Below are 18,643 nucleotides of genomic sequence, written 5' to 3' on the forward strand. Positions count from 1 at the left end.
GCAGACTTTTTTCAATCACTAATTATATTAACAAAAAAAAAGCTCTCAAGGGATGAAAGTTTACTTACTGTTACAAAAGCACTCCAAACCGAAACAAGTATATTGCAAAAGCATTAATCTTCTCTCTCTGGTACAAAGGTATCTGACTAGCCAATAAAGCTCTCTCATCTTCTTCCCTGGCTGATAATTAATACTGCTGATAGAAAAAGAAACATCATTAGATATTCATTGTGCACTCCATAGCCAAAGCTGTGCAAAACTATAGGTGCTGCCTTCAACTGAATCAAATTTCAGCCTGAGCCTCCCACCTTCCAGAGATCAGCAAAGCAAGTCTCCTTCCCCAGGACAGAGACTTCCTACAAACTGCTCAAATGCTCAGGGTAGTAAAGCTACCTTCATTGTCATCCTCCTCTTCCATGCTGGTTGGCTGCTTTCAGTGTCTTCTGAACTCAAAGTTGGGGCCAAGGTGCTAGTTAGGAGATACTGCAGTGATTATACACGTGTCTTCGGGTAGACAAACACCACTGACTAAACTTTGGGGAAAATTAAACTATCCAGTAACAACATAAGGTGAATATCTCTCTCCCTCTGTAGGTAGCAAGGATGATTCTGAACTGAAACACAGATTAAACCCACCTGTCAACAGCCTTATCTGTGTTAACTCTCCAAGATTTATTCTCCAAATCAGAGTCCTAAAAACTTTCACTCACTTCTAGTACTGCTGGTGGTCTTAGCAGCTTTTCTGGCACACAACTAAAGGCAGCAAGGCAAATCCCATTCTTGCTGAACGAGAAACAAGTTTCCCCTCAAAGTTCTGAAAGAGCACAATCACCTCCTCACTTAATCCTACTTCAGGCAACTTCAGACCATCAACTAGTTGACAGTCTAGTTTCAAAATCACACATCATCTACCCAGCCCGCAGGCCGTTCCTGCTGCAAATCTCCAAGCTAGCCTTTGTACATGAGAAAAATAAAAATCTCCTCTCTCTTCTGTTCCCAAAGGTGTGCTCACCTCCAGCATCCAAAGAATTCTCACCACAATCAATTAAAAGCTCAGCTGTGCTCTGTTAAATCCTTAAACCAGCTGAGACCTGGACAGGCAGCCAAAGAGGAGGAAAGAATGAGTCTAGATAACCCCCCCAAGATGATTAGAAGATGATGATTAAGGCTGTCCCACAGAAATCAACTATTGCAAAATCAAGTAACAACTGGAGACTAAACACGTGGTTTGTATGAGTCACTGAGCAGCAGGGAAAATGATCAAAATTTTTTGGCATATCAGACAATCCTACCCACTCCCAATTTCACTCCCACATGCTTCCTCACTTTTTATAAAATATTAATTGGAACCTAAGTAGCCCAGGAGTCAACTGCATTCTGCTAGACACTAGATACTGCACACACAGATTATAACAGAGACACTCCAAACCTTTGGATGGTATCCAAGCAATTCACTTTGACCTAAATTTTCCTCTCCAAATACCCAAAGTAGCACACAAAAGGTTCTCACACAGACTGTACTTGAAGTTACACAAACTAGTCCGCAGTAATGAGACCGGGCTGGAAATTTAAACCAAGACAAGACCTTCAGCACAGATACAGACTGTTAACAGAAGGAGGATCTTCCCTCATAATTAGACATTTTTCTTGTAATCAAATCAGCTAGTATTTTAACACAAAAGTAGAATTTGCTCTTCAGGACCTCATGGGAGCATTTACTAACCCTGAGCTTTACTCACCAGATGTTAGAGGGCCATGAACCTGTGAAGGCTGTGGGAGGCAAAGTGCTGAGCTAAGATGTGCCACGCAAATCAGGGAACACTCATGTCCTTTGGGTCTCAATGATCTAAACTAAGCTTTTCATCCACTGACTTCTTGGACATATGGCAAGATGATTCTTTTTGCCTAAAATTTAGAAAATAACCTCCATTCTGCTTAGAAAACAAAGTTCTCAGATCTGACAGAATATAAGTGCACACTTCATTATATACAACAACCCAATTAGAAACTCGTATTTCAGTACCAGTTCTTTCAGCATTATATGGAAAAATTCACAGGCCTTTTTACCAATGTCGTCCAAGCAAAGTGTCAAACAATGCTTGAAGGACACTAAAAGGCGAGAGAACAAACATACTACCTGTGAGAAAGGGACTTGAAAGTTAGGAACATATGAAATACTACACTGGCTCAGAACAAAGGTCAATGTAGTCCAATAACCTGCCTACCATGGTGGTAACTGGAGATGGCATTTAAGCCTGGCTCTTCTCAATTATCCTTTCTTTCCTTAAGACTCCTCCAGCATCCACTAAAACAAGGATATTAGAAGGCACATTGCCTATTCTTTCTATTATCTATTTACAGACCTGTTACCTGTGATTTTGTAATCCCTTTGAGAGTACCCAGATATGCTCTGCCTCTACCTTATTCTGCAGTAACAAGTTCCAGAGGCTTATGACATGCAATACAGAAGTATGCTCCTTCATCTGCTTTAAACCAACGTCCAACCTCTAGAACTACGGCATCTGCCAAATGAGCTTTGCATTCAGCTTATCCACTGCCTTGGCAGAACACCCATTTACTTTGTTTCCATTGCTTCTGACGTATATTCTGAATTAAGAGAAATAAACCTAGGCTTTGATTTTAGCTTTCGTAAGTGGATTGCGGGAAACCTGCCAATCTACAATCTCTTTACTACATTACAAAAAAGTTCCAATAGATTACATATGAGAAGATGAGCATTTAAGTGCATTGGAACGGATTTGTGATGTCATTCATTTTGGAAGCCCCGCAAGATAGTTATGGTGAGAGGAAAGAAGCTAACAAGATGTACAAAGCACAGTGGTTTGCATGGTGTGCCTGTTGCTACTGTTGCCAGTCACCTGAATAAACTCAGGCCACTGGAGGAGTAATAAGCACCAGGCTGAGCTGATGCCCTTTTCACCCTTAGAAGGAGCTTCTCAAATGCTCAGAAACTGGACTGGCCAGTTTCTGCACATACTTTATAGACTAGTAACGCAGAAAAACCTCCACTGGGTTTCAGAACGAATCCAGATTACGAAAACAAGAAGAATATTATCTAAGCATGGTATCTGCACTAGGATTGATCAAAATGCATTACAACAATAACAGCACCGTTCTCCTGCAAAGCCCGGTGAGATGTTTTTCCACAAATGCATTCTGCTTTCATTTCCTTAACTGAGTTACTGACAGCTCTGCTCAGATCCTGGAAAAACCACTAGGTTTTGTTCTTAAAGCCTATGCATGGTTTCCATCAGGATCTTCGTTAAGGAGGCACACTCTACTGTTCTGCCTCCAGATAGTTTCTCCTTTTTCACCTTTGAGCTGAAAAAGCTTTCCTCTACAGAGACTGAAACTGCAGGTAGACGAGCATCACCGACCTATATAGGAGATACTAATAAAATGCAAATAAACAATGTTCAATTACATGTGGGATGCAGACGAAAATGGAAAACACAAAACTGAAATGGAATTTCTTTTTTTCAAATCCTTCATGAATGTCTGCTCCCAACTGAATTCTTAATGGTTTCTTAACCCAAAGGTCCTCCCATTCCAGCACTGTTCCAGCACTGCGGACGGAAAAGCATTTGGAAGAACTCCCAAAACACACACCGGTTGCTTCAATTAAAAAGGCAAATATGACCACAAAAATACTTCCTCTTTGTCAAGTTGAAAGCACAGGGTTAAAGCAGCCCAGGTTAAGTATTCAAATGCCGAAAGATCTCACTTTAGGAAGTAATTTACACAATCTGTTTACCAGGAGAGGGCTCTGGACAGGGAAGCAGAGAGCTATGCTGCTTGCCAGAGCAGTGAAAGTGTCAACTGCAATCCTTTAACACAGATCATGTCTAACAAATGGACTGACATTTCCTCTCAGTAGAATTTTGGTTATTGACCCCTTTGAGACTGCAATATTTTAGCACAAGATAGGCCCAAGCCAAGGGAGAAACAAACTTTTCTACAAATATGTCTGATTTTGGCTTTTGTAATGCCATGTGTCACAAAGTTATTTACACTTTTCCATAACATCAAAGTACACTTAACTGAAGACCATAATACGAATTAGAGCAACCCTAAAAATATCTACCATAGTGAGACTACTCACTGCCATCACAAGATTTCTCTGACCTTCTGTATCAAGCTCAGCTTACATCTTTGCTTGCTAGGTTAACCTCTATGGACAGATTTCTCCCTACATTTCAGAGGCTAGTTAAGTCTTCTTCATCTAACTAAAACTATGCTATACAATAACATCTGTCTTTCTACCTAGTGACCGTCTGCTGATACAGAAAAGCTGCATTTGTCTTCAGCCATTAAATCCAACTGTGAATTTCACCAGTGACCTGCTGTAACTCCAAACTTTTTGATCCACTATTTTTAAACTTAAGCACATCATTTCATAGTACTTTGAGATGGCTCTCCTTCCCATTTTGAGCATCCATGGCACAGTGCAGTACAGGAACCAAATCAATCATGACAACGTATCACAAAATCTCCACAAAGAACTACAATAAACTTGCCACTGGCTGTAAGTTTCCTATTTATAGGTACTGTGAACCAGCCGATAGCCTGGTGCAGGATAAAATCATTCACTAATTTTAAGAACACATTAGAAAAGTAAAAATTTTACTTCATTAGCTCACTACACGCCAAACAAGTCCATTCAAGGCCTCACGACAGTTATTAACATCCCTCAAAGCCATTTATATTAAGCTGTATCATTGGCAGTAGATTAAGACCTATTAATTTCAAATATCAATACAGCAACTTGTCCCATTTGCCTTTCCCAGACATGAAGCACAGCATTCCATTTGGCTGGAATACCCCTACTTCTCCAACATTTAAGACCTCTAGCTCCTTTACCAAGTCTAAAACTCAGCCTGCCACCTCACCTGCTCATTTAAAACCTAAAAAAAACAAGCTGAGTGTCTAGACAGGGGAACCAGGCAATGTTTTTGTTAGTAAAAAGGAGAAATACTAAAACTACATAGAAGAGTATTTGAGGAAGTGAGGTTTGGCTTTGTAAGCAGCTTCAAATCTACTAACTTTTTCCATAAAGAATCAACAAGTGTGGATTAAGTGGTCTACTTCATATACAACAGATTATTTCCAAAACTGCACAAACTACTAGACTGAAGGGGAAAGGACTGGCTAAGGGTAAGTAGCAGGTAGTCAGTTTTTACAGTGGAGGAGGCTATCATAAATTGCCATAATACCTGTTGTGTTCAACATTGATAGAGTTCATGTTAGCAAGGCAACAATGCCAAGATTGTAAAGTTACTCAAGAAGTCAAAAGCAAATCTGATTATGAAGACCAGACAGAAGCATCTTAACGTACTGAAATCTCACTTTCTGTTTCACTGCCCATTTGTTACCCATGCATGCCCTGCACTAACCAGAGGGGAAAACCCTGACTAAGGACATGCAATAATGCATACCGATCTAGTTATCACTGCTGCTGAAAGATCCCCAAGTCACTGTCATTACTACACTGAGAAAAGGGCAATGCTCAAGAGGTGTTAGAACAAAGGCAATCTTAGAAAGGATCAGGAACAAATAGAAAATATTCTGCTGTTGTTACAAGCCACACTATGTCCGCTACGTGACTAGTAAGAGTGGCAAGAAGCAGCCCATCTGAAAAAGGGTATTTGTGAAGCAGAAGCCATGATAAGGAGCAATGAAGATGAAAGATCTGAAATAGCTCAGATTCCAAAGAAGCACAAACAAAAGAGTCTGGCTGGGAGCACAGTACTCAAGGCAAGTTAGGAGTTAATGCCATACTCAAAGGCGAAAGCCAGCTTGAATTTCACAGCAGACCAGAGATCTCAACATTATGAGCTTGTCAGAACTGGACAGAGAAGAGTCAAACTTACCACATTTGACATAGATTTGATACTGACACAGATTACCAGTGCCCACATTGCTCCTCTATTACCATTAAGTGCAAATGGTTAGTAATCCTTTAATCACGTCTAATTTTCATTGCTGCAAGCAGAGTTGTCCCTGCATGCTACAAACAACTGCAGAGTTGCACAATACATACACAAAAGGGGAAATTTTCACTTAGCTCTTCAAGTACTTTACACCTTTGAATATTTTAAAAGGCATCTGAAGGCTACCAGTGTTTCTTTTAATATAAAACCATACAGCGGCACACAAAGCTGTTCAAAAACCCCTGTCTAAGCATAATGTATTGCAGTAACCTTTAACTAGCTCTATCCAAGCTAGACCAATAAGAATTCATTAAAACACTAGCCAAATGAGAACTGTAATCTAAGGAAAATTAAAAAATCAAGTACACAAGGTCAGTGTAAACATGTTCTTTAATATCACTGAAGATAAATTTAGAAATCCAAGTCTTAGGTGGGTTTCAAATAAATAATCATTTTGATTAAGTGTTTACATACAAAAGGAGCTCTCAAAGCAGCAGTGCACAGTTTATAATTCCTCCCTGCTAACACACCCCCAACAAGAGAATGTACAGTAGGTAGTGCACACTGGAAAAAACAATCACAACATACGGCACGTTTGCCATCTTCGATGAAACCACTGAATATGATATTGAAAAGGGAGGGGAGAAGCAAATGAAGGCATGCACTGCCCTTTAAAGCACCACTATCTTCCCATAGCCTTTTTACCAGCGTAACACAAATAAGACTGGGAATACAAGTCATCTTTCTGCTTCTAAAATCCACTCTCAGCTCAAAAGACTAACACAGCAGTGCTCTGATACAGAAAATGTATTCCTCAAACTGACACTGCAGCATAACCTGTTGTGCCCAGCCCAATCGGTCTCTACTCAGGGATACCTGTGCTAATTTTTAAATTCCCCTCCAATAACTGCAGAGGTAATCCAGAAAACTTGAAGACAGGTAAGAGTTGCTGTTCCTTGTAGATCCTGGCCCAAGGTACTGAAAAGAACCAAGACATAACAGGCCTCAAGAAGGTGTATATTTACCCAGCAAAGTGTCTGGTGTCTTACATCACTCAAATACAACCTTCCAAAAGTAAAAATTCCTCCTTAAAGTGAAGATTTGGCTTTCTTAAATGAATCCAATTATTCTGCCGTAACAATATGCCCGATGTGAAATTTCTCACATCAAAACAAGATTTAACAATCCGGAAAGACCAACAAGAAAAAAGATCAATTATAAATATGTCACAAATATACTTGCAAAAGAGTTATTGTAAATTGTTTTCTTCTTAAGTTATGTTTCAAAATATTTTCTCTCTGCAGATACAGGTAGGGCGGTCTTCCACTCTTTGTACTTTAGTTCCACATGCAATCCACCTGTGATAAGCACAGCAGTACTCACCACAGAAGCACATAACCTTCTAGCATAAACTCCTCAACACGGTTAACCTGCTTCATTATTCATTTTTTTCTTTTCTATTTCTAATATACCTGAAAAAAGTTCTGCCTCTCTGTTATGAGTCAATAAAAAAAACTTGCTATATAATACTGCTGTGTACCTACTGAATAAATATTACAGGAGTTAAAGGACTGTTTCAGTTGCTAGCTTGGCTTTGGCAAAACATGAATTGGGATAACATACACTGTATATTTCACACATTTGAGTAGGGGATGCTGCAATATTTAACAGATAATGAAATAAAATAAATCTTAGACTTCTAAAACTGTCAGTACACAGGATTCCCAAGTTGTTCTGAATACAGGAGCAGGATAATCAATTTTCAAGGAAAGCCACATAGTCAGTCAATCTGGCCAACTGCTGTTCATTTGGAATTGGTGGAACCGGAGCAGGTTCTACAAAGATAAAACAAAAGCATCATTAATGAAACTAAGAAAAAAATGCATTTGCAATACCACCCATCACAACAGTAAGGAAGAAATTAAATGCATGAGACTGTTTAACAGTCTTATGGGGGCATATCTTAACTGTATCCCCTACCTGTGCAGCTTTAGTTGACATTACTTTTTTGTTATCTGCAACATTAAGTAGTCCAAGAGTTACTAAAAACAAAGATAACTAACAAGTTCCAGTTGTTAGCAGCCTCCACGCATTTGTTTTTTTCTTTAACTATACCAGAGCCTGAATAATGAAGACTGACAGTACTTCCACTTGACAAAAAAGGCTCCTGGAGCTCTGCAGTTGCTCCTTTCTTTACAAGTTGCCATACTGAAGATACCAAATAAATCTACTGTGTTATCTGATTAACAAAACACAGCAAAGTACTGCACGGGTCGAAGGAGAATGCAGTGCACATTCAGATCCTTATATAAATGCCAGCTAACCTGAGATTACAGTTAAAGAATAGGTTGGAAGACAAGTGACTAAAGCCAGGGAGGTAAGTTGGGAATTAAAAATCAGAAATAAAAAAATAGCAGGAAAACTGGCATTTACTCCCCCCGAAGAGCTAGCAGATTAGCATGCAGGATACAGTTAAAGTAGACACGCTGCTTAGGACTGCAAGTATGTGACAGAGGAGGCTGACAATGAAAAGAACGTTTTCAAAAAGCAAGACCCTGGCTCTTGAAACTGGCTTGGAATTAAATCTGTAAATTTAAGACGCTTTTGGCAACTGTGTTAGATACAGCAAGCCACCAATTCAGATGTGCTGTCACCATGTTGTGAACAGTAGAGACAATAGCATTTTGAGAATCAGCATGACATAACACATTACATCTCAACCCATAGTTGAGCTCTGAGGAAAACCAATTGCCTTCTGCTACAGGGAAGACTTCAGAACTCCCACATCACGCAAAAGCAACAAAACCTACTCCGAGTTGCTTTGTGAAGAAATTGCCTGTACGTCAGAAGTTTTCATCAAAACCCTTTTTGGTGTACGGGGCCTGCCTACCCCTGCTTTGGAATCTGCTCCCTTCTTTACCTATAGAAGTAGAAATCTCGGGCACTCCTTAAAATATGAGCTGAAGATTGGACAGAGGGAGAAATATATTTACTTAGCAGCTGATTGGGGTTTGTTTGGGTTGGTGGTTTGTTGGGTTTTTTTTGAGTGGAAATGACAACATTCATCTAAGACCCAATTCCTATTTTGTGGTGCTGGTGAAATTGTGTTCATCGTAATCATGCAAGTTTTAGAAACATGCAAGTAGATTACATATACACAGGAAGTACCTGATGAAGGAATAAATCTGTTAAAGGAAGCTTCCAGCACACCTGAAGGAAGAACACAACAGAAGTTAGCCCAGTGGACCAATTTTAAGCAGTTCTATACATCAAGCCAGAACTAGATAAAAAGGTAATTTAAATTAAGGCTGTTGATTTACTTGTTTTACTTCATAGCTAAAAAGCAGAACGCTCAAGGCTTAGCTGGTTAGACGCACAGCTTCAAAATAGATTCCAACCTCCTGCCTCTTTCTTTTGCCTCTAAAATAGTTCTTGCACTCACTTTTGGAAAAGAACCACATGTAATCAACTCTCAGCACTTGTAAGCACTGCATATTTTGCAACCAGTTCATGAAAAAACTGATCATATGCAAAAGCTCAGGACTCCAGTTGGTTATGTGACCCTGAAGGATAAATTTCAACACCTTGCCTGGCAAATGTTTATTATAATGTTCTGGGCTCTGAACACCTAAAAATTCTGCCCATATAAACAGTATATTTTTTTAGCCTAATAGATGCTGCCCTTTTAGATATACTGTGATTTGGCTCCTTCTTCCAGAGCTGCACTGTGCAGTTTAAGAGCAATCATTTCATCTCTGCCTTCACAGTTCAATATTTATTTTTGCCTCAGCCAGCCATAGATACTTCTTTAGCAAAAAAAACCCCAAACAAAACCTGCACGTATTTCTGCGGGATGAGCTTTGCAGGAACAGATATTCTGTTATAAACACCATGACAGTGAAGAAAAGATCCAGTAGAATAAATTTTAAAGAGGAAAGGAAATTATACCAATAACGAGCTCCTCAGAACGTAAGGATCCACTAGATCCTTGCCCAAAGAAGTTCTACATCTGAAAAAATTTCAGGTTCGAAATGGTATATTTTTACTCATCTTTATTAGATTAAGACATGTCATTTGAGGTCATCCAACTTATGTTCCACTGACTCAGAGCCAGCAGCAGAGGAGGAGCAGGAGAAATCAGAGCACATCCTGCCTGCTCTTGTTTAAAAAAGTTAATTTGAGGATATAGTTTAACCCAGACTACTTGTAACCCCAAACCAAACCCACTACTTCATATTTCCTATAAACATTCCATGTTTTACAGTGGCAACCTGACACCCCCAAAAAATATCTCAAAGAATATTGTGCAAAATTTTCATTAAAAACCTAACACTTAATTAATACAAAATGCTAAACTTAATGTCTAATGAAATAACAGCTCCACCTACCTGGCTTTTTAGGCATTACCATCCGAGTTGAAAAGTCCGCTTGCCAGCCCTGTTCTAATACACCTGAAAAGGCATTTTTTACATTTGTAAGAACAAATACCTTATATGATTGCTAGAAATGCAAAATAAAGACTCACATTAAGAACAGCAGAAAAGCATCTCAGTACATTGCCTATATGGCACATCTCAGACTTATTTCTTGAAAGCATTTAGACATTTAGTTCGATAAACAAGCTCATGAAAGTAATAATAGCTGACAAAACTGGGTTAACCCACTACCTTCAGTCTTCACTCATTGTGGCATTGCTTTAACACTTCTATATATATAAGGGGAGGATAACCAATGGTAACTAGTGACAAATAATAAAATTAAACACTTATCCAGAACCAAGATATTTTTCTCTATTCACTGCCTCGTTACTTCTTTATAATAGTCTCAGAATTTGTATACATGTGTATTTACTATCACAGCTCTCTGATCGCAATCATCTGTAAAAAAGCTATTCAGTGAATAAATGCAAAGTACCTTTCACAGCTTCTTCTACGGGAAGCCCGACAAAGGCTGCAAAATCATCTGCAACTATTGAGGTATAAGCCTGAGAAACCAGTCCAAAGGCTCGTCTCCTAGTTGCATCTAAGATGAGATAAACACTGTAAGCAGACAGTTAACTAATCTCCATAACTAGGAAATCAGAAAATTTTTCCAATTCTAACACATTTGCAAAATCACTACCACACTTAAAGTTAGCACTTTAGAAGTTCCCCCTCCCTTCCCACAATTTACTGAAGTACCACAGTCAGCAGCCAGAGACAACAGCTTGCTTTATGCAAGGACAAAACTTCTCAGAGACCACATTTAACTTCCAAATCTAGTTTGCAGCACCTTGGGCACTACCACCAGTATGTAAACCAGTTTAGGAAACTCTGCTTCTGATAGCATTCTCCATTTGCAATAAGCTTGTGTGTCAAATAGTTCAGAATCAGAAAAAAATAACGAAAAAGTCAATTAGTCAAACTACTCATGCCTATTTAACCACATGTGCTTTGATACCAAGGTGTCTGCAAATCAGTTGTTTCTAAAGCTACACAGAATTTTTTATTGCAAAATACTTTGGAAGGCTGTTTAGCAGTCTGTGCTGCCCTCTAGTAGTAAGACTGTATGTAACTGTTGCACTGTCTATAAAACATTTGTCTAAATCCACATTTAAGAGAAAAACCTTCTCATAAGTGTCACAAGGTTCTGAAATGCCATGCCCAGTTCCCTAGATTACTGGTTAGAATCTGATAAAAATGGATAACTAATGGTCTATTTTGCTATTACAGAACAAAACATACAGTGTAAGAAATTCCAATATGAAAGAATATACAATCACACACATAATCCTAATAAAAACAGTTTAGTTTGTTTCCACAAGTTATCATAACAAGCTTTTTATTTACACCTGAAATCCTTTAAGTAAAACCTACAAAAACTTAGCAACAATCTTCCTGACGACTTCTGATTTTTCATAATAATAAGTAGTCATTTGTCTACTTGTCTATTTGTGTTTGAGCACACAAATAATTTAAGGCAACATATAATTCCATGCTACCTGTAGGAGTTCAATTTGTACCTCTAAGTGCTTCCATGATTGGTTGAATAGTCTCAGACCACTGATGCGCACTGATTGTTGTATAGATTCCTGGAAAGTCTCTTTGCCAGATTCTTTGTCCTACTGACCAAACTGCACCAAGTTCAGCATTTGCCTGTTGTGACAAAAAAAACCCCAACCCAGTTAATCCAGAATGGTGTATTTTCTACAGTGACCATTCTGTATAAACCCATTTCCACTCCCCTCCTCTTCCCATTGCGAGAGTATATCACAATACCTGTAATGATGAACAGACAAGCATTGGGAAATTTAGTTCTAGCAGGTGTCACTGCTGCAAACTCCCTAATCCATCCTCTGCCTAAACTTTATCACCCACATATGCGAAGTCTGCTCACATGCCAGTTACACCAATCCAGGTGGATATACCAGCTAAAACAATCATGGAGGATAGTTTGCACGCAGGCTAGAGTTGCAAAAGGACAGGTACAGCTTATTTTCTGCTTAGAGAAATGCTTGCCTCTTCAGTAGAGGCTTTATAAAGTGCAGAGGCTGTTTGCACAGTGCAGGCAATTTTCAACTTGAAATTCTGTCTTGCAATCTTGATAATAGGTCACACTTAATATGGTGTCATACTCACTACAACTCCTCTCCCATGACTGGCTTTAAGGGCTACTTCTACTGTGTTACACATTGTCATTTGGTCAACTGGACCCCAGAACAGCCTGTCAGAATAGCAACCGAGCACGAAACTAGGTAATAAAGTTAATATTTTCAGTTGTAAGGAGAACTAACTTTTTTCTGAAGTTAAGACTCACACTAATTATTACTTGACTCAATTAGTACAAGATTCATCAACAAATACACGTAAGACAATACTATGCTTTGAGGTGTAACCTTCCCAAAGTCAGTCATACAGTAATTTTCCTCCACCAAGAACTGACACTTCACTTGAAATGCAAGTTGCACCAAAAAAAGCCAATTATATAAAAGCCTAGAATATTGCTGTGCAACAAATAGAGCAGGTTTCAGAGAAAGTCCAAGTAAAATTCAGTCCAGATGACTGTTGAATCAAAAAAATTATTTCAGGACCACCTGAGAGATCCCCATCTTGACCATAAGGTTTCTCAATACAAGACTACAGAACAATTGTTTCCTTGTAAAATACATGATCTCAAACTAAAAAATTAACAGTAAAGTCTGGAAGAAATTCTGGTATTGTATTTACCTAAAACCTCAAAATGCATATTTGATCCAAATGCAGTGCAAAACAAACGGCCTTCGGAAAGTTAATCAGTCTGAAGGTGTATCATATCTGAAATGTGACTTTTCACTGCACAAGGTATTCTGCACCCTCCTGTGGAATGTGGCCCCATCCCAGAATCACATCCATTGCCTTCCTCCATCTCACTACCCTTTATCATGAGGCTTTCTACTGGAAAGTCCTGCACCAGATTATTTGGGAAGGAAGAGAGGGAGCAGATGAGCAGTTAGGGAGATCTTAAAAACCAGTGTGCCATCTGCTGGGCAAGCAGTTCACAGCACACAATTGAGCCCAAGACTGCTCACCAAACAGAATCCTTGGGGGAAAAAGTCATTTGCAAGCTAATATCTAACCAGTTTAGTATCAAATTACATTTTACAAAGCACTTACAGATTTGATAGCAGGAGGGATTCTTTTCCAAAGATATCGTGCATTGTTCCTAAAAAAATTAAATTAAAATACTTCTCAGTAACCCAATGTTTGCCACAAGACGACACCAAAAGCTTTGTTCGGATGCTATAATTAACAATCTCAGTGCTTTAAAATATTCCTTCTATGCCTACTGAAGTAGAAAGCCAGTTACTCTCAAGCAGACAACATGACATAATAAAACAAAATAGTTCATTAACTGCCTCATTTAACAATAGTTTAGAAGAGGTTTTTCATTTGTCTACCCTAGGCAGCATTTCACAAAAGTTAGTTTTGCGGTTTTATTTTTGGAATAGCTGCATCTTTGATGAACGCAGGTACAAGTAACAACTTTTCATACCATCAGTAGTCATTTACACCAGTGGTCTCCAAACTTTGATCATGCCCTTCTAGCAGAAAAACACTTTTGAGCATGCACCCCCAGTACACGCATACATATTTACAAGTTAGATACATGTACTACTGTATTAATATATATGTACATTACAAAGCATACAAATACAGAAGTTTTAAAGGATTAAATAAACACTATTTAGAGATATTTTTATTTTACTTATTAATAGCATAAAAATACTTTCTTCATGCACCTATGCCCCTCTTCGCATTTCAAAGATTTAGCCTGTTTTGAGCATGTTCTTCCCAGCTTTCTCACAGACATTCTGAAGAATTGGACATATTGAAATATTTAGTCATTGATCTTTAGAGCACAGAAGTCTAAAACCAAAATGGTTACAAATTCTCAAAGATTTAAAATGACAAATAGAGAAAAAGATTCATTGCTTTTCATTAAAGCACAATTCTAAAACTCCACATTCATTTAAACCAAGGTTATGCACATTAAACCTAATACTCAGTACCGGTGTTCAGGGAATCTGCTCTGAAAGAATATACATCTACAATGCAAGGAAACACTCAAATCTTTGAATCCCCACACCAATGTTTAATTTGTTTTGATAACCAAACACAGCAGTGTCATTTTTCTACCATCAATTTCTCAATAAAATCCTAAACATAGCAAATCAAGTCCACACAGGGACATGGTAGTAATCCACCAGATCAAACTCAAAGGATTGCTGCTTCATGCAGATTTAGCTCATTCAAGCCAACAGCATCCCTCATTTTTAACAGGGACAGTTTAGAACTATCCTGGTGTAATTTAAACATATGGAGCAGCATGCAATTTAACTCAAAACAAAGGCAGCCTTGAAAAATCAAAACACTGAAGTGTTCAACACTTTCCAAAGGAGTACATTTCACTACTTCAGGAACTTTCTTCCTAAAGCCAATCCGCCTCCCTACCATTCAAAAGGGTGGGCAAGAGCAAACAAAGGAGAATAATTTTCCTGATAGAGCAAGGGGTGAAAGAGACTTCATTCTGTGAATTTCTTTTTAAAAACATAGCATTGTCTATGTGCATTTTGTTAGTCACACATCCAATTACTAATATTCTGAAAACTACAGCTCAAGCTACTAATGACAAATTCAGTATATGAAGTTAAAAATGAATACAAAATACTTACATGTCATTATGCAACAGGTATAAAGCTAGAAGTTGGCCATAAACAAGGGGTGTTGCAATTCCTCCAGGGGCCTGAAAAGTAGTACAAATAATTTGGTTACCTATTTTAAGAGTAAGGTATTTTAACAAAATCCACCAGGTAGCCAAGTTTAATGAAATCTGAATAGTCCAAGACAGCTGATGTTTTTCACATCACATAATAGGTCTGGACAAATCGTCAGAATTGCAATGTTACATTAATACAGTTGTATCTTACGATGAAGAATTAACTTGCACGTGCCAGGTGTTTTACTCAGAATACTTAGTTTGTTTTGCTGCATGAATAAAGTAAGGTTACATCTTTAATCACTGTAATGTTCTAGCTTATGCTCACGGAAGTGGTAACCATCTTGCTTCATAGTTCCTCACAAGCAACTGGGTTTAGGCACCCATGACTTCATCTACCTTTAGATGAACTTCAGCTCAATTCAGGGCACTGCACTAGAGTAAAGTTTCTTTGCTCATTTTTTAAAAATCCAAAGTAAGATTTGACACTTGCAACATTTCAGCAGACCTCAGAAATCATACAAGTAGGGAAAAAAAGAATTATGATACAGTTATAAAATTTTGAAAGTCTATAATCATTTAAAAGCTGAAAAGATTTCCAATAAGGTTTTAGAAATTTATCAAAGACTAGTGCTGCAAGCACTCACAGGAAGCCAATTATGCAGCTATTTGATTTAATTACATGTGTGATTTATAGGCTCATCTAAGCCAAAAGCAGGTGATTAGGTGCGTCATCAAGCAGACACAATTGTTCCAGCTATTTTTACTGTTTCCACTGCTCATCACCTGTGTACAGATAGAACAATTTCTGCAACTGTTCCTTCGATCATGCCCACTAAAACAAAGCCAGGTCAATTAATGCCTCCTGCTTAAACTGTTTAAGTTCACCTTTGGTGCTTCTTTGTACTAAATAAAACAAAAATCATTAGTTTATCTGACAGAAGACTAGTGGAACAGAAAGAAAAGCTAACCACCACCAAAACAACTAAGTTTACAATCTACAGTCTTACTGAAGGAGGCTCTATGGCTGCATCTAAAAAAAAAGTCAGCCTACATATCAACTCATGACCTGAAACACAAAGGCTATCAGGAGACTTTAGTGTGCCTACAAAAATCTTGATGTGGATGTAGACACACACAGCGAATAACTTACTGGCTTTGTCAAAGCATTTGGGAACAGTTTGCCAGGAGTGCATCTGTTGCCATTGAGTAGGAGACTCTGCTGACAGACACAGCAGAAACCCTGAGCAAAGCGCAGTCTAAACTCAGTGGCTTTATAACAGCCCCCAGGGGCCCATCGAGGTTCAACACCACACACTCTGCAGCAGGGAAGTGAGGAGAATACATTAAACTTCCTCAGATGGCCACCGAAACAAAGCCTAAAGCCTCCTGAGCTCTGTCACCATCACTGAGAACTCAGCCTGACACAACCCTCCCATTGCCCCGCAGAAGCCAAAAAGACAGACAGAGACATTACAAGTCAGGTTCAAACCACATATCAATCACTGTTTTGAAACTTATTAATCTGAATGGGAAAAAAAGGTAAATCTATTTACAGAAATACAGTGTATAAGAACCAATGTTCCCTCATAGGATGCCATTCAGTGACTGTTAACGCATACTGTGGTTAGGGGAGTAAGACCATCTCATAACTTTAAATATTCCTCTACACATTCCTCTACTCATCTAATACACATTAGCAGTAAATACTGTACACATGTGCTCCTCTAAAGGATGCGAACATACCTTCAAAGGGAGTACTAAATTGCTCCCAGCAGGAAGGGCTAGCCACACTCAACTCTCCCACATGTTACAATGGCACTCTTTGCTCCCCAGGGAGCCCTTCCATTTAAGGTTTATATTTTCCACTGCAAAGCAGCACAGTTTGTCAACACCAAAGTTCTGCTATTGCAAGTGATGACACACTGGAACAGCCCTCTCCCTTCAGTTGCTAGGGTAGAAAGATCTAAAAATCAGAATTGCTGAAGAGCACACAGAAGAGGAAAATTCAAAATTCGCTCTTACTTCAAATGGTTACAGTGGAATCCGTGAGCTTCACATTTAGAAAAGCACTGGAAACTCTGCAAGACGAGAAAGGGTCTATGGATACCACCCAGGAAGAGCCTTTAGCACTGTGGTGCTACTTGGATTTACCACAGGCTGGAGTCTGGCACACAAGCAGTGCATGCAGTCAGAATCAAAAACCCATCGAGCAATAGAATTTAAAACGGCACAGAGTAAGCTTCCAGTGTGTGCTCCCACAACCAGCGCACCATTGATTTAAGAGTAATCCAGTGCCCCACTCTCCTTTTCAAAACCTTATTTTTCTCAACTACGTGAAACACATGGAGACATATGAACTTCTCTCTCTCACATGCTCTCCTGCACAAAGGCCCTAAAATGCACTCATTTATTTGTCCGCAGCTTCAGAAGTTTCTGAAAAGCTTTTTGGCGGGCGTTTGCACAAGCGGCAGGTTTAAACACCGAACCCTCATCAACACAGAGAGGGGCAGAGTGCCACGAACCTCCTTCCGTGCAGGACCAGATCAGACCCTCATAACACCACTCTCAGGCGACAGCACAACCCACACTGCACCCGGCTGCGCCAGGAGACGCTTGGGCCCAAACCCACCGGCGCTGCGGGGCGGCACCGAGCCCCGAGGCCGCGCCGGAGCACACGGTGCCTCAGCCAGGCCCCCGGCACCACCGGGCCCGCCCCCGCAGCGCGCCCCGTGTTACCTCAAGCTCCTGGGTCTCGCACTGCTCCAGGAGCTTCTTGAAGCTGAAGGAGTTCTCTGCCATCACCGCCACGGGCATCTTCCCCTCACGGCGCCCCGCTGCCGCCGCACAGAACCGCCTCCGCTCAGGAGGCGGCCGCGCCGTGACTCACTTCCGACCGGAGCAGCACGCACTTCCGCCCGCGGCTAAATTACACGAGCCGCTCTAGCCCCGCTCTTTTTATGCTCTGGAGGACTGCGGGGCGGGGATAGAGGGCGGACGGGCCGGGGGGGCGTGACCAAGATCGGGGGGCGTGGTCATGTGGGGTGGGGGCGTGGTCACGATCGCGGCGCGCCTTGAAGGGGCGTGCTCCGGGCAGCACATGTGTCAGACCCGCATTTTTTAAAGGAAAAGGTAGATTATACCTTTTTTCCCTCCCATCATTTGCGTGTGTTTGTGTGTAATACACAGATTTATGTTTAGTTTTTTTATTTGTATACCTCGTATATTGTGTCAGGTTTGAGGTAAATACACTACATCCTTTTATTACGCATTACGTGTACAATATCATACAGCATCTATATGCATGCATAGATCCTATAAAATAGTCTAACTGCCAAAATTGCACACAATATACTAAAATGGCATATAACAGCATGACTGCGGTTTCATAGGTAGGACACCCCTCCACCATGGCCTTTCCCTGGCTCCGGTGCCCATCCCCAGCAAGGTCCCATCTG

General features: G+C 39.8%; 1 protein-coding gene across 1 annotated transcript; it reads right to left on the reverse strand.

The window, feature by feature from the left end:
- Positions 1-6,323: 6,323 nt before the first annotated feature.
- On the reverse strand, positions 6,324-18,098 carry COPS8 (COP9 signalosome subunit 8). The gene is made up of 8 exons (XM_054208164.1): positions 17,925-18,098; positions 15,142-15,212; positions 13,583-13,631; positions 11,953-12,085; positions 10,866-10,973; positions 10,340-10,402; positions 9,120-9,161; positions 6,324-7,786 (listed from the first exon to the last, which is right to left on the reverse strand). Exons 1-8 carry the CDS (start codon positions 18,000-18,002, stop codon positions 7,707-7,709), a joined length of 624 nt encoding a protein of 207 aa, XP_054064139.1. The 5' UTR covers positions 18,003-18,098; the 3' UTR covers positions 6,324-7,706.
- Between the last annotated feature and the right edge of the window lie 545 nt (positions 18,099-18,643).

The sequence above is a fragment of the Rissa tridactyla genome, chromosome 7, assembly GCF_028500815.1.
Source record: "Rissa tridactyla isolate bRisTri1 chromosome 7, bRisTri1.patW.cur.20221130, whole genome shotgun sequence".
Lineage (NCBI taxonomy): Eukaryota > Metazoa > Chordata > Aves > Charadriiformes > Laridae > Rissa > Rissa tridactyla.